Source organism: Oryx dammah, unplaced genomic scaffold (genome assembly GCF_014754425.2).
Source record: "Oryx dammah isolate SB20612 unplaced genomic scaffold, SCBI_Odam_1.1 HiC_scaffold_1, whole genome shotgun sequence".
NCBI classification, from domain to species: Eukaryota; Metazoa; Chordata; class Mammalia; order Artiodactyla; family Bovidae; genus Oryx; species Oryx dammah.
Genome location: NW_024070185.1, coordinates 76,583,833 through 76,599,251, shown reverse-complemented (window position 1 = coordinate 76,599,251; position 15,419 = coordinate 76,583,833). Strand labels below are relative to the sequence as shown.

General features: G+C 40.4%; 1 protein-coding gene across 6 annotated transcripts in view; it reads right to left on the bottom strand.

The window, feature by feature from the left end:
• The window catches only part of NTRK2 (neurotrophic receptor tyrosine kinase 2), a 396,903-nt gene that overhangs the window by 265,362 nt on the left and 116,122 nt on the right, over positions 1 to 15,419 (bottom strand). Inside the window, exon 12 of one of the 6 annotated variants that reach the window (XM_040244759.1) lies at positions 2,627 to 2,996. The exons of the other annotated variants lie outside the window; for them this stretch is intronic. Within the exon in view, the coding sequence (XP_040100693.1) occupies positions 2,935 to 2,996 (62 nt within the window). The 3' untranslated portion in view covers positions 2,627 to 2,934. Of the gene's footprint in view, positions 1 to 2,626; positions 2,997 to 15,419 lie in introns of those variants that run through there. 6 annotated transcript variants of the gene reach the window in all.

Here is a 15,419-nt window from a genome sequence, read left to right as displayed (position 1 = left end):
CTGTTATATATATATATATACACATATACATATACATATATATCAGCATTAATTATGACTGCTCTGCAATGGATTGCTCTTCTCCAAACACTTGAATTCTTTGAGAGCAGGGAAAAACACCAGAAGTCAAAGAAGAAATCTCTTCTACAATCTTCTGGAAGATTTAGCCTCTACTTAGACATTCAAAGCCAAATGAAATCAACTACTTTGCAAGATAATCCATTTACAGGGGGTCACAAAGAGTCAGACACGATGGAGCAACTAAACTGAACTGAGAATAGTCAAATTCATGGAGTCAGAAATACATTGGTAGATGCCAGGGGCCAGGGAATGAAGGAATGGGGAGTTAGTGCTTAATGGGGACAGAGTTTCAGTTTAGGAAGGTGAAAAATTCAGGAGATGGATGATGGTGAAAGCTGCACAACAATGTGAATGTTCTCAGTGCCACTGAACTATACAGATAAATATGGTTAGAATAATATGCTTTATATGACTTTTACAACAATAAACATATTTTTAAAATTCAAGACTCCCTAAATTTGGGGGTCCTTTTCTATAACACCACCCAGAGTATGTGCAGACTTCTATCTGGGTCCATCTGCATCACCTCCATGAGATGTGGGTCGGAGAGAACTGATGTAAATATGCTGCTCATGGCACTTCCTGTGGAAAGAGTAATAAAGCCCCGGGCCTTTGATTCAGGAGTCTCATGTCTTCTGCTGTCATCTATGAAATCGTGGCAAACCAACTTGTTGACTTGCAAGTAGTATAAAATCTAAGACCCTTCACTGTTCTCAATACCTGCTACTGATAGAGCTTTAAAAAAGTAATCTATATCTATATTAATATCTCTGTCTACCCACCTACCTACCTAATGAGGACTAATTATGTGCCTCAGAGATTCTTTATAGCTCTCTTGGGCAATTATGTATAAGACAGCCCACAATGAAGTTACTGGGATAGAAACTGCAAAGCTGTTTCACTCTATTAAAGGTAGCCATAAGAAGCTAGGTAAAACGGGCATAAACAAAATGAAGATTAACCTTAATGTCCTGTATGTACTCTAAGGCAGGGCTTCTCAAACTTTAATGAACACATAAATCACCTGGGAATCTCATTAAAATGCAGATTGGAATTCAGTAGGTCTGGAATGAAGCCCAAGTAACAATTTCCCAAGAGATACTGATGATGCTGGTCCAAGTACTGCACTTTGATAGCAAGGCTCTAGCAACAACTAATATATATTATATGCATATTAACAGTCTGATATTTGTATAAGCTCTAACATTTTTCATAAAAATATCTCCACCAACCCAGAAAGTCCATATGAATCACTGAACATTGGTCTAAGAAAGAATACTGAAAACATTCTTGAGTACATGATTATGAGTGCTTGTACACTTAAATGTGGGAAATATGAATATTTGTTATGAATTATCCCTCAGTGGAAACAGTGGCAGACTTTATTTTGGGGGGCTCCAAAATCACTGCAGATGGTGATTGCAGCCATGAAATTAAAAGACACTTACTCCTTGGAAGAAAATCTATGACCAACCTAGACAGCAGATTAAAAAGCAGAGACATTATTTTGCCAACAAAAGTCTGTCTAGTCAAGGCTATAGTTTTTCCTGTAGTCATGTATGGATATGAGAGTTGGACTATAAAGAAAGCTGAGCACAGAAGAACTGATGCTTTTGAACTGTGGTGCTGGAGAAGACTCTTGAGAGTCCCTAGGACTGTAAGGAGATACAACCAGTCCATCTTAAAGGAAATCAGTCTTGAATATTCATTGGAAGGACTGATGTTGAAGCTGAAACTCCAATATCTTGTCCACCTGATGCAAAGAGCTGACTCATTTGAAAAGACCCTGATGCTAGGAAAGATTGAGGGCAGGAAGAGAAGGGGACGACAGAGGATGAGATGGTTGGATGGCATCACCAACTCAATGGACATGAGTTTGAGTAAACTCCAGGAGTTGGCGATGGACAGGGAGGCCTGGTATGCTGCAATCCATGGAGTTGCAAAGAGTCAGACACAACTGAGCGACTGAACTGAACTGAACTGAACTGATCCTTCATTGTGAATTATAAACACATTCTATTCAAAGAACTGGTAGCAAAGGGAACACACAGGAAAAGATCTTCCTAGAGAAGACAGAGTCTTTTGACTGTAGCAAGAATAAAAGAAACAGAGCAAATTACAATCTTACAGTTTATATTGCTGGTAACTGTATTTCTGGTAAAGCTTATGCTGATGGGTTAAGCATAACAGGGAAAGAGAACATAATATGTGGACATAAGACAGACTCTGGGAAAGCAAATGTTCTGTGGGGGAAAACCCAGTGGGCAGCGCTTCAGGGGTCTCTGCTGTGGTCCCAACCCTATCACTCCCTTGCTGTGAGAGCTCAGAGAAGCAGTCTGTCCCCACCTGACCACCTGACCACTTCCTCACTCTTTCTTCTTGGCCATAGGTTTCAATCACCCACACAGGCAGCCTCTCAGCCTCACAGACCCTTTTTTAAAAAAGTGTCATCAGCCCAAATAAACCAATCTCTCTGTCTCATCTTATTCACTTGGGGGAAAGTTGGTGAGCCAATCTGAAAAGCATGGGAGAGGGTCCAGAAATAAATGAAAGGTGGAAATTTATTTTAGAATTGTATCAGGAAATACTTGGTTGCACTTTTACTTCATTCCTTTTCCTTCTTCCACTGTTTCCTTCTTCCATTTCTTTGGTCTTCTCTTCTCCTTCCTCCTTTCCTCCTCTCCATACTCTCTCTTCAAAAAGATAGTTGGAAAGGCAGCAAGGTGTATTTCAGTATTCCACACATTTGTTTCTGGTGAGCTTACTGACGTGCTTTTAAATAGATTTCTGTGGTAGAATATGCTTAGGAAATCCTGGGTCCAACAGATAAGAATTGCAGCGTTGCCTGCCACATCAGTAAACAAAGATGTCATAGTCATCAGCAACTGCAGCCCTCCAACGTGAGACAGTCAGCCCTGAGGAAATTCGGGAAAGAAAGGAAAACCTGCCATCTAGTAGCCATCACACTGCAGCTACTCCCTACAGTGAGCTCTGAGGAAACTCAGGATGTGAAAGCACAGGATACTAGCCTCAAACAGCTGAGGTGCACTTAATTCAAAGATTTCTCTACTGAGAACTCTCAACAGAGATGGTCTTTAATAGGCAATGTACACCCTGCCTCTCTGAAAAGGGACTGCAGGGTGCTGTGTTTTCTGTATTTGACAACAGGACCACACAAACCACCCCTTCCCCTGCTAGCGTTCTAAAGAATTCACTCTGAGAGAGTTCTGGCATGAAGATTTTGGATGCCAGAAACAAGCTATCATGTTTCACCTCAAACAAGCCTTGGGCAAGTCATATAACCTAAGCCTCCAGTTTCCTCATGTGTAGCCAGGAGGTCAGTGACATCTAACAGATGGGGCTATTGAGGAGACAAGTAAGATGAAGTATAAAAAGTGTCAGGCACAGAGCCCCCCTCTCCAACCAGGGCTTTTAGATTCACAGGTGAGGTTAAACTGTGTCCCTTGAGGGCTAGCTTACAAAGCATCCATCCTACTGAAAAACTACCCTTGGAGATGAGGCCACTGGCCTCTTTACTGACTAGTTGTCTAGTCCTATCCCCTCAAACTTGAACATTCCCTTCTAGGGGCTTCCCACTCGGCTGCGTGTGCTTGTGACCACAGGGCCAACAGATGACATTTACCAAATGAATAAGAAAGAGAAAAAAAACACTGAGATAAGAAAGGTCACAGAAAATAAACAAAGGCAGAAATGAAGGCAGGTCAGAGAGTTTCAGGCATATCTGTCCAGAGGCAGCCTGAGTTTGGCCTCCTTAAGGGGAGCATGGCCTCAGGCAAGTGAAATATAACCTCCCTTCCATTTAAAAAATAAAGAGAATGATGCCTTATCTCACAGCACTGTGCTGAAGAATTAAGAGAGATCAGATATGTTATGTACTTAGCACAGAAGGTAGCACAGAGCAGGAACTCAGAACAATAAAAACAAAGCTAAATGTTCTTTTGAAGCTAAAGGGAAAAATATAGAGCTGTTATTCTCAAATCCAATTCTTTGACTTCTAGATTGGAAACTGGCTATTATGCTCCTTCTGAGGAAATGCCAGAAAAAGGAATACACACAGGGCATCGTTTCCTACATCTGACTTCAGATACACCCAGTGAGTGGTGGTAGATGTAGTTTCAATGCTGCCATTTTGAGTGAGTGAGAGAAAGAGAAAGAGAGTCTCTTACTATCTACCGGATTCCAAAAAGATTAAAGTCAACAATGGAGAAACAACATCTCAGATTTGCTGATAACCAACTCTTACTCATCCCCTTCCTCACAGCAATCAGGTAGAGAGATCAACAGGACTCCCCTCACCTCCTCCACCCACTACCACATTTTCCCCATGCCCTATACATCAATCAATCTATTGCCATCTCCCTCTCTCTCTGTCCTCAGGGTCTATCACAGGGAAGGGTCTCTTGCTGGCCCAGAGCGTTTGTTGAAGAAGTGAACAAATCCCACATTAGTTATTTAATAAGCAAGTCCACTCAAGGATTTACAGTCCATCAATACAATGTGAAGACTGTGAAAACAGAATTTTTTAAAAAATAGTAATGTTATTATAATTCATATGAACAGTTTTATTAATCACTTCCAACTTTAATAGCAAATCAAGGCAGAAAGTAAAAAGTCATGGCAGAAGCCAAGAAATCAACATAAACAAGATCACTCTTCACACTGAGATGTTCTAACCCTGCCTCTCAGTGACTTCCTGACCAATCCCTAAATTCAGCAGCTCACCTGTGACCTCAGGAGTAATCCTGAACTCCATGGCACACAGGAAGACCTTTTGCATTTTGGTCATTGTCCATCCTACCGTTATCATCTCGTGTCACTGTCCTCTTGTATCTGCTCCTCCAGCAACATCCAAACTACCTGATAAGAACCTTCATGCTAGGACAGGTGCCTTCTCCACCGTCTCCTCCTCTACTCAACCTTCCAGACTCTACTAGAGGGCTGACAACCCTGTGAAGTACTCTCTGATTTCTCTTCAGTTCAGTTCAGTTCAGTCCCTCAGTGGTATCCAACTCTTTGCGACCCCATGAACCACAGCATGCCAGGCCTCCCTATCCATCACTAACTGCCGGAGTCTACTCAAACCCATGTCCATTGAGTCGGCGATACCATCCAACCATCTCATCCTGTCACCCCTTTCTCCTTCTGCCCTCAATAAATCAGTCCCCTCCTACATGGGGCTATTTAGATTACTGCCACGTCACCTTCTCAGATGTCAGACTTCCTCTAGACTACAAACTTCTGGAAGACAAGTAATGATGTACACATATTTACTCCCTGCGCCTGACCCACTGTGTATCCTCAGTAAGATGTTTATTGGAAGAAAAATGGATACAAGTCCACTGTTACACACTTTCTATTCTCTCATCATTGTCCCTCCCAACTAATCAACTTCCCCCCACTGATAAGAAACACTGAAAGGATCTGAGGTGAACTTTATGAAACTTTAGGGAACCCTTAATATCTACTGAGCACTATCTTATTAACCTTTAAATTAAATCAGAATTCCTCTCTGAAAGTGAGGCTGGTATGTTGATTTTACAGATTAAAAAAAGAGAGGGAGAGAAGAAACTCAGAGAGGATAAGCCACCAAAAAAGAACTGAGCAGGACTTGAGTCCATGCTCCTTTGGCTACCATATCGGAACTCAAATGCAAATTTCTTTTCATCCTTTACCATTTCAAAGGATTGTCCTCCATTATAATTCTCACCTTTTAAACTATGTCCCCTAGCAGCCCTCAGATGGTCTGCCTACCAAATCTCTTCTAGCTTATTGAACACAACCCAAGTTCCTCTCTCTTCCAGATCCTCCTGCCCCCAAAACCTGACCAAGTGTTTCTACTGCCTTCTAGTGTCTGCCTTCAGTGTCTCTTCTGCCCAAGTCACTTGGATGGCTTTGTAACAATTTCCAATAACATAGCATGTATACCAAAAATACATGAATCTTTGGTTTTCCTTATAGTTTAGTTCAAAAGACATTTACTGACCTACTGACCATTAACCCTGACTTGCACCATACAAGCACTAAGGACGCGCGGATTCAAAAACAAAATCATTGACCTTGAGGAGATCTCAGGTTAATGGGAAGGGTAATAAGTATGCATATTCTTTCAACATGATGGGTTAAGAATTTTTCTGGATGATTATTCATGGTACAAATACAAACATGCTGTGTTAAGTTGCTTCAGTTGTGTCCAACTCTGTGAGACCCCATAGGCTACTGCTTGCCAGGTTCCTATGTCCATGGGATTCTCCAGGCAAGAATACTGCACTGGGTTGCCATGTCCTCCTTCAGGGGATCTTCCTGACCCAGGGATTGAACCCATGTCTCTTATGTCTAATCTGCATTGGCAGGCAGGTTCTTTTACCACTAGTGCCACCTGGGAAGCCCATATGCAAATCCACAAAAAAAAGAACTTTGTCCATTGTGAAGTATCAGAGAAAGCTTCCTGGAAGAAGTGATGCTTGAGCTTCATCTTTAAAAGATAAAGTAAGAAATAATCAGACTAAGGAGTAGAGGAGGGCACTTGAGAAAGAGGGAACAGCTAGAGTTTGTAATAAGTGCTGGTAACACCTTAGAGAAAATTCAAAGACTTCTGATATGGTTTCTGTGTACTTTTGCTGAAATTTTTACATGTGCAGGGTTTGTGTCAGCAACGAATAACTCAAACAGGTTCCAACACAGGTGGCCGATGGAAGTCCATCTTGATGACCAAGCCATCATTGCCATTAGCCTTCTTTTTTTTTTTTCTTTAAGGATCTCTCTTTGGAACAGACTGATGATTCTTGTAGAGGAGTTAGAGTATCAGAACATGATGCTCCATTTAGGGGCCAGGACAGTCATTTTCTAAACAGCATCCTGGTACCATACGGTCGCAGCACTGAGCATGGCCATCCTGGAAAGACAGCCATGAGAGAAACCTCCATCCTCTGCTCTGGGAGCACATTCCTGATGCCCTGTTCTGTTTTCCACTTCTCTGTAATTCTGTTTTTCTATGAAACACCCCAGATTCGGTCATGAACTGGACAGAGAACTCCCTGTTCACAACAAATGGATATGATGTGATTCAAGCACTTATTAGAAATCATTTTCAATCACTCTCATTCTGAGAAATTAAGTTTGGTGTTTGGTAATGCATTTTGCTATCACTTAATAAAGAGACAGTTTCCTCCAATATTAATAAGTCATATGAACGTTGATGTTGGGATGCCTCTTTGATAGCATCTAGAAGTAGAACTAGGCAAGGGAGTCAGCAGGGCAGCAGTCAAAAATGTTAAATCATTAAAACCAGAAAGATTTGGGGTTCAAATTGTGGTTCTGCCAATTACTAGCTCTGTGACTTGGGCATGTTAATAAATGCCTCTGGACTTCAATTAACTCATCCTTAAAATGCAAGCTTATTATGAAAATCAAAGAAAATGTGTCAAGAAAGTGGCACACAGTGGCTTCCCTCAATAAATGATAACTATAATCTATACCTCACTTAAATTTTTAATTAAATTTTAAGATCACTCACTTGCAGATTATAGCTCAGATTGGCAGACAAGGGATTAAAAAGTTTTAAATATATTTATAAAAGTATCAAGTAACATATTTAATTTCTTAGAGCTCCTGCAGAAAATGCTGTCTTAAGTCAGTTATTCAGAAGTTGACTCAGAGCGCAGCATTCATGGCAGGTGATTTATCCAAGGAGGGGTCCCAGGAGAGAGGAAAGCGGTAAAGGGAAGAAGAACATCCAAGAAAAGCTGCAATTTCAGGTGAAGTCTCAGTCTCAGCCTGACCCCACAGGGAGCTCTGGAGTGTAAATTACACCATATATCCTGCAGAGAACTTGTGAATTACCCAACAGAGTTGGCCTAGCCTAAAGGCAAGGGAGTGAGCTTGCTCCTTCTAAACCAGTCAGTTATCAGCAAAGCAGTTGAGGGAAGAGAGTGCAGAGTACTGAGCTCCCAGCTACTTTCAGTTCTGTGTGTGTGTGTATGTGTGTGTGTGTGTGTGTGTGTGTACTGGGGTGGGGGAAGTGTGACACAAGTTCAAGGTTAAGCCTCTGAAGGAGGTCTCAGATGCTAGCCCTTAGGAGCAGAAACCAGGGAAAGTGCACAGGACCAGTGAAAGGAGTCTGGAGCAGCTGGATGGAACATGAACATTTGCAACATTAATCAAGAGAATTTCACGGACCCACTTTATGCTGACTTTGCCTTTTCATCATTGGAGTTGGGCAATAGCCCAATAATGTACCTTACACTGCAAATACATCTATTTTTATTTGGTAATTTACAAAATCTAAGTTTGAAGTAAATATTTCCTAGGAGTATGAAACTCAAGTTTAAAGGTTTGCCCCGAGGCACCAAAAAAAATGAGCTCTTCAATGTAATATGATTATGGTTTTCTATTGAAGAAAGTTGTGCTAGTCACTAATAGAGGGCACTGACCCTTCTCAGACAGAAATGATTGAGAAAGGGCAGTGGGAAACTCCTCAAATACCAGGAGAAAAACTGGCAGCAACAATTCCTGGAATCTTCATGCATATTCATTGAACCATCGATGTAGCTCAAGATCCTGGGATGCTATTTAAATTGAGTTGTATAATCTATTCATCTGGTTTAAGACAGATCTATATTTCAAGATTCAATACTGCTTTATTCAAATAAATTCTGGAAATGTAAAATATAATTTCTTATACCTTCAGGGGCTTATCTGTAGTGTAAGGGGACTTTAAGACCTTGGGAAATAAGGACTCAATGGAGACAGCCAATTGGATAGATAGACTGGGGCACAGGTCAACTGAAGATTAACTAATATATTAATATAAGTGACTACAAAAATATGAAACATTAAAATATTTTTTAAATAACACATATACGTAATCTGTTAGGGTCATGAATGGTTCTATATATCCCCTTTTCAAAAATTTCCAATAGGGTTTATAATTTAGCAATTTGCAATTTAAGGCACCTATGTCAGTACAAACACTGTATAAGCAGATATATTAAAATAAAATTCATGAAAAATTTATGAGGAGCCCAACAGACAGATAACACTGGTGATTAATGGACACCTCGACTTTGTAAACATAATAAGTTACAATTATAAATAAACAGCCAGTAACCACAATTGCCACCAAAAAGCAGGGGTTGTTTCTACTTTTGGACTCTCAGAACACCACAGGAGACCAAGACATTTACAGAAACTCCTATGGGTGTGGGGAGGGTAAGAAGAGGGGAGATGACAGAGCCTAAGAATGACTGTCTTCTTCAAACAAAATTCTCAAGTTTTACTACTGTTCCAAAATATTTGAAATGAACTATCATCTCAAGGTGAAACATTTGATAAAGTTGGTGCTAAAACAAAAGGATGAAGCCACTTAGACTTGGTGTTCCCCACTCTTGGCATAAATGGTACGGACCTAACAGAAGCAGAAGATATTAAGAAGAGGTGGCAAGAATACACAAAAGAACTGTACAAAAAAGATCTTCACGACCCAGATAATCATGATGGTGTGATCACTCACATTCACCTAGAGCCAGACATCCTGGAATGTGAAGTCAAGTGGGCCTTAGGAAGCATCACTACGAACAAAGCTAGTGGAGGTAATGGTATTCCAGTTGAGCTATTTCAAATCCTGAAAGATGATGGTGTGAAAGTGCTGCACTCAATATGTCAGCAAATTTGGAAAACTCAGCAGTGGCCACAGGACTGGAGAATGTCAGTTTTCATTCCAATTCCAAAGAAAGGCAATGCCAAAGAATGGTCAAACCACTGCACAACTACACTCATCTCACACGCTAGTAAAGAAGTGCTCAAAATTCTCCAAGCCAGGCTTCAGCAATATGTGAACCGTGAAGTTCCAGATGTTCAAGCTGGTTTTAGAAAAGGCAGAGGAACCAGAGATCAAATTGCCAACATCTGCTAGATCATCAAAAAAGCAAGAGCTTCAGAAAAAAAATCTATTTCTGTTTTATTGACTATGCCAAAGCCTTTGACTGTGTGGATCACAATAAACTGTGGAAAATTCTGAAAGAGATGGGAATACCATACCACCTGACCTGCTCCTTGAGAAACCTGTATGCAGGTCAGGAAGTAACAGTTAGAATTAGACATGGAACAACAGACTGGTTCCAAATAGGGAAAGGAGTATGTCAAGGCTTTATATTGCCACCCTGCTTATTTAACTTATATGCAGAGTATATCATGAGAAACGCTGGGGTGGAAGAAGCACAAGCTGGAATCAAGATTGCTGGGAGAAACATCAATAACCTCAGATATGCATATGACACCACCCTTATGGTAGAAAATGAAGAACTAAAAAGCCTCTTGATGAAAGTGAAAGAGGAGAGTGAAAAAGTTGGCTTAAAGCTCAACATTCAGAAAATGAAGATCATGGCATCCGGTCCCATTACTTCATGGCAAATAGATGGAGAAACAGTGGAAACAGTGGCTGACTTTATTTTTCTGGGCTCCAAAATCACAGCAGATGGTGATTGAGGCCATGAAATTAAAAGACGCTTACTCCTTGGAAGGAAAGTTATGACCAACCTAGACAGCATATTCGGAGAAGGCAATGGCACCCCACTCTAGTACTCCTGCCTGGAAAATCCCATGGACGGAGGAGTCTGGTAGGCTGTAGTCCATGGGGTCACTGAGGGTCTGACTGAGCAACTTCACTTTCACTTTTCACTTTCATGCACTGGAGAAGGAAATGGCAACCCACTCCATTGTTCTTGCCTGGAGAATCCCAGGGACGGGGGAGACTGGTGGGCTGCCATCTATGGGGTCGCACAGAGTCCGACAAGACTGAAGTACTTAGCAGCAGACAGCATATTAAAAAGCAGAGGCAATACTTTGTCAACAAAGGTTCATCTAGTCAAGGCTATGGTTTTTCCAATGGTCATGTATGGATGTGAGTTGGACTATAAAGAAAGCTGAGCACCAAAGAATTGATGCTTTTGAACTGTGGTGTTGGAGAAAACTCTTGAGAGTCCCTTGGACTGCAAGGAGATCCAACCAGTCCATCCTAAAGGAGATCAGTCCTGAGTGTTCATTGGAAGGACTGATGTTGAAGCTGAAACTCCAATACTTTGGCCACCTGATACAAAGAGCTAACTCATTTGAAAAGACCCTGATGCTGAGAAAGATAGAAGGCAGGAGGAGAAGGGGACAACAGAGGATGAGATGGTTGGATAGCATACTGATTCAATGGACTTGGGTTTGGGTAGACTCCAGCAGTTGGTGATGGATAAGGAGGCCTAACATGCTGCGGTTCAATGGGTCTCAAAGATTCGGACACGACTGAGCAACTGAACTGAACTGAACTGAACTGAACTGAATTCTTGGCATATTTAAAGTCTGATTACAGATCTCTGCTTTCCCATGCATTGTTTTGTAAAAGAAAAGGTTTGGGATTGATAAGAATATGATATGTAGTATAAGACACTGAACAGAGGAAAAACAGAAATCCAACCAAAATTAATACTGTCCAAGAATCTGTGGCAATGAATGGGATTATCCAAAACTGTGGCCATTGTTTTCCATTTTAGGTTCTCATTAGGCAAGTCCATACATGGCAGGTGTGTCTTTTCAAATGTGTTTTTTTTTTTTAATTTTGCTGGTAATATTGGAGTTTATTTCTTTGAATTTGCTAACCTATTAGCATATTAAGTGATAGGTGAGAAAATAAGCTATAATAAATACATCTTACTGGGAACTTCCTAAGCAGGAAGATTTACATGAGATTCACATACTCAAGAACCCAATGCAGATCTTATGGGGAAAGGATGCAAAGGATTCTGCTCTAGATCACCCAGGCTAGAGGACAGGGATGGTGGATTGATGGAAAGGAAGGAGAAGAGAGAAGATTCCCAAAGATGATGGTCAAATGCTTCCCAAAGAGGGAATAAAAAGAGGGCGAAGCATAGAGACAGAAAAATACATTAAGGAGATCTGGTCATAGAATAATTACATCATGCCAAACCCAGACCCCTTTGTGCTTCAAGAAAGAAGATCAACCCACACCACATGATGGCAAAGTATTATCAGTAATTTGTTGGGAGGATAATAAGCAGGATAATCAAGTGCGTTCTTACTCTGTGGAAATCCACAGCTTCAAAAAAATACAGCCTGAGCTTAAGTACTAGCCTTGTGTTTCAAGACAAAAAACAAAACAAACAAACAAAAATCATGCAGAGGACATGGGTTCCACTTAATATCTTAATATTTAACCATCAAGATAAGAAAAAAACAGAAGAATCTACATGATGTCTGCTCACTGTGAAAATGCATCATTTGAGTTTTCAAACAGTTGGCATTTTGCTCCCAGTGGCAACTGAGATCTCAAAAAGAGAGAATTTACTTGAATTATATCAGATATGAAATTAACTGGAATGTAATGACACTGTACAAGAGACAGTGATCAAAACCATCCCAAAGAAAAAGAAATGCAAAAAGACAAAGTGGTTGCCTGAGGAATCCTTACAAATAGCTGAGAAAAGAAGAGAAATGAAAAGTAAAGGAGAAAGGAAAAGATACACCCAACTGAATGCAGAGTACCAGAAAATAGCAAGGAGAGTTAGGAAACCCTTTTTAAGTGAACAATGCCAAGAAATAGAGGGAAACAATATAATGGGTAACATTAGAGATCTCTTGAAGACAATTGGAGATATCAAGGAAACATTTCATGTAAGGATGGGCATGATAAAGGAGAGAAACATTAAGGACATAACAGAAGCAGAAGAGATTAAAAGCGGTGGTAAGAATACACAGAAGAAGTACACAAAAAAAGATCTTAACAACCCAGATAACCATGATGATGTAGTCACTCACCTAAAACCAGATATCCCGGGGTGTGAAATCAAGTGGGCCTTAGGAAGCTTTTGGAGGGGATGGAATTCCAACTATTTCAAATCCTAAAATATGATGTTGTTTAAGTGCTGCACTCAATATGTCGAAATTTAGAAAACAGCAGTGACCATAGGACTGTAAAAGGTCAGTTTTCATTCCAATCCCAAAGAAGGGCAATACCAAAGAATGTTCAAACTACCATACAACTGGGCTCATTTCACCTGTTAACAAGGTAATACTCAGAATCCTTCAAGCTAGGCTTTAGCAGTATGTGAATCAAGAAATTCCAGATTTACAAGCTGGGTTTAGAAAACGCAGAGGAACCAGAGATCAAACTGCCAACATTCACTGGACCATAAAGAAAGTAAAAGAATTCCAGAAAAACAACTACTGTTTAACTGACTGTATGAAAGCCTTTGACTTTGTGGATCACAACAAACTGTGGAAAACTCTTAAAGAGATGGGAATACCAAACCACCTTACCTGTCTTCTGGGAAATCTCTATGTAAGTCAAGAAGCAACAGTTATAACCAGACATGGAAAAATGGACTGGTTCAAATTTGGGAAAAGTGTACATTAAGGATGTATACTGTTCCCCTGCTTATTTAATTTATATGCAGAGTACAACATGTGAAATGCCAGGCTGGATGAAGCACAAGCTGGAATCAAGATTGCCAGGAGAAACATCAACAGCCTCAGATAAGCAGATGATACCACTCTAATGGCAGAAAGTGAAGAGGACCTAAAGAGCCTCTTGATGAAGGGGAAAGATAAGAGTGAAAAAGCTAGCTTGAAACTCAACACTCAAAAACTAAAATAATGCCATCTGGTCCCATCATTTCATGGCAAATAGATGGGGAAAAAAATGGAAACAGTGGGAGATTTTATTTTCTTGGGCTCCAAAATCACTGCAGACAGTGACTGTAGCCGTGAAATTAAAAGATGCATGCTCCTTGGAAGAAAAGCTATGACAAACCTAGACAGCATATTAAAAAGCAGAGACATCACTTTGCTGACAAAGGTCCATACAGTTAAATCTGTAGTTTTTCCAGTAGTCATGTTCTGATGTGAGAGTTGGACTATAAAGAAGGCTGAGAGCCAAAGAACTGCTGCTTTTTGAATTATGGTTCTAGAGAAGATTCTTGAGAGTCCCTTGGACTGCAAGGAGATCAAACCAGTCAATCCTAAAGGAAATCATTCCTGAATATTCATTGGAAGCCAAAGTTCCAATACTTTGGCCACCTGATGCAAAGACCCAACTCACTGGAAAAGACCCTGATGCTGGAAAAGGTTGAGGGCAGGAGGAGAAGGGAGTGACAGAGGATGAGACGGTTGGATAGCATCACTGACTCAACAGACATGAGTTTGAGCAAACTCTGGGAGGTAGTGAAGGACAGAGAAGCCTAGCATGCTGCAGTTAACGGGGTCACAAAGAGTGGGACATGACTTAATGACTGAACAACAACAGCAAGCCCTCGGAGTGAACAGGGCTGCATAAAAGGAATCAGTGAAGATGAGAAAAATTATAAGATACCTCAAGGCCTAACTCAAAGCCTTGGTCCTACCCTTTTCTGGTCTCAAGTGGCCATGGTCTTGTGAAAACTAGCAATCACAGAATCTTAGAGTGTGTAACGCTGGGGAATGCTGACTACTAGAAACTTTAGACTATCATTTCAGAGTGTGGGCTGAATGTGTATCTGGGTGTGTATACACGTATTAATGTTGGAGACTGGGAACAGGTGGATCCTGACCTCGAGCGACAATGAATTTTCTGTTTCTCTCCCACTTAAAGTTTAAGCACCATGAGGCAAAAAATTTGTTTAATATTACATTTCCAGAGCCTTAGAATAGTCTTACTCAGATAATCATTTTTTAAACTGAAATCAAAATGATTTAATTACTATTTTTCTTTATTGCATATTTTTAAGACTTAAGCCTTATGCTAAATAAATTTCCAGGACACCAAGGGTATGATGTACCAGGCTTATTTTTCCTAATTAATATTAAAATAAATATAAAACTATCAAAATTAAAGGTGTTATTCCCAAACATCCCTTAAACCAGTTTTGTTACCACTGAGTACATATGTCCCCAGCTTTGGGAAATATGGTATCATCCAATGGTAATGCATACCAGTTGAAACACATATTAGTGACATCCAATGGCAGCACATAAAAAGCAGCAAATTGGTGTGGAAATAGAATTTGTTTATTCTTATGATATTTCTTAGTTTCGTAGCATAAAACATTAAAGCTGGAATCATAAGGCTTGGCTCCCAGCCCTATATCTGCCACAAACCAGCTGTGTAACCTTAGGCAAGTCACTTAAGCTCTCTGGGCGCCAATGTTCTCATCTCTGTAGTAAGGACTTGGGATGATTCCTAAACTCACTGGCAGTTCTCACTGTCTTTGATTCTACCAACAACCAAAAAGGTGCAGGAGAGAATCTAAAGCGATTAGGTTTATTACACCTACTTAATGTTT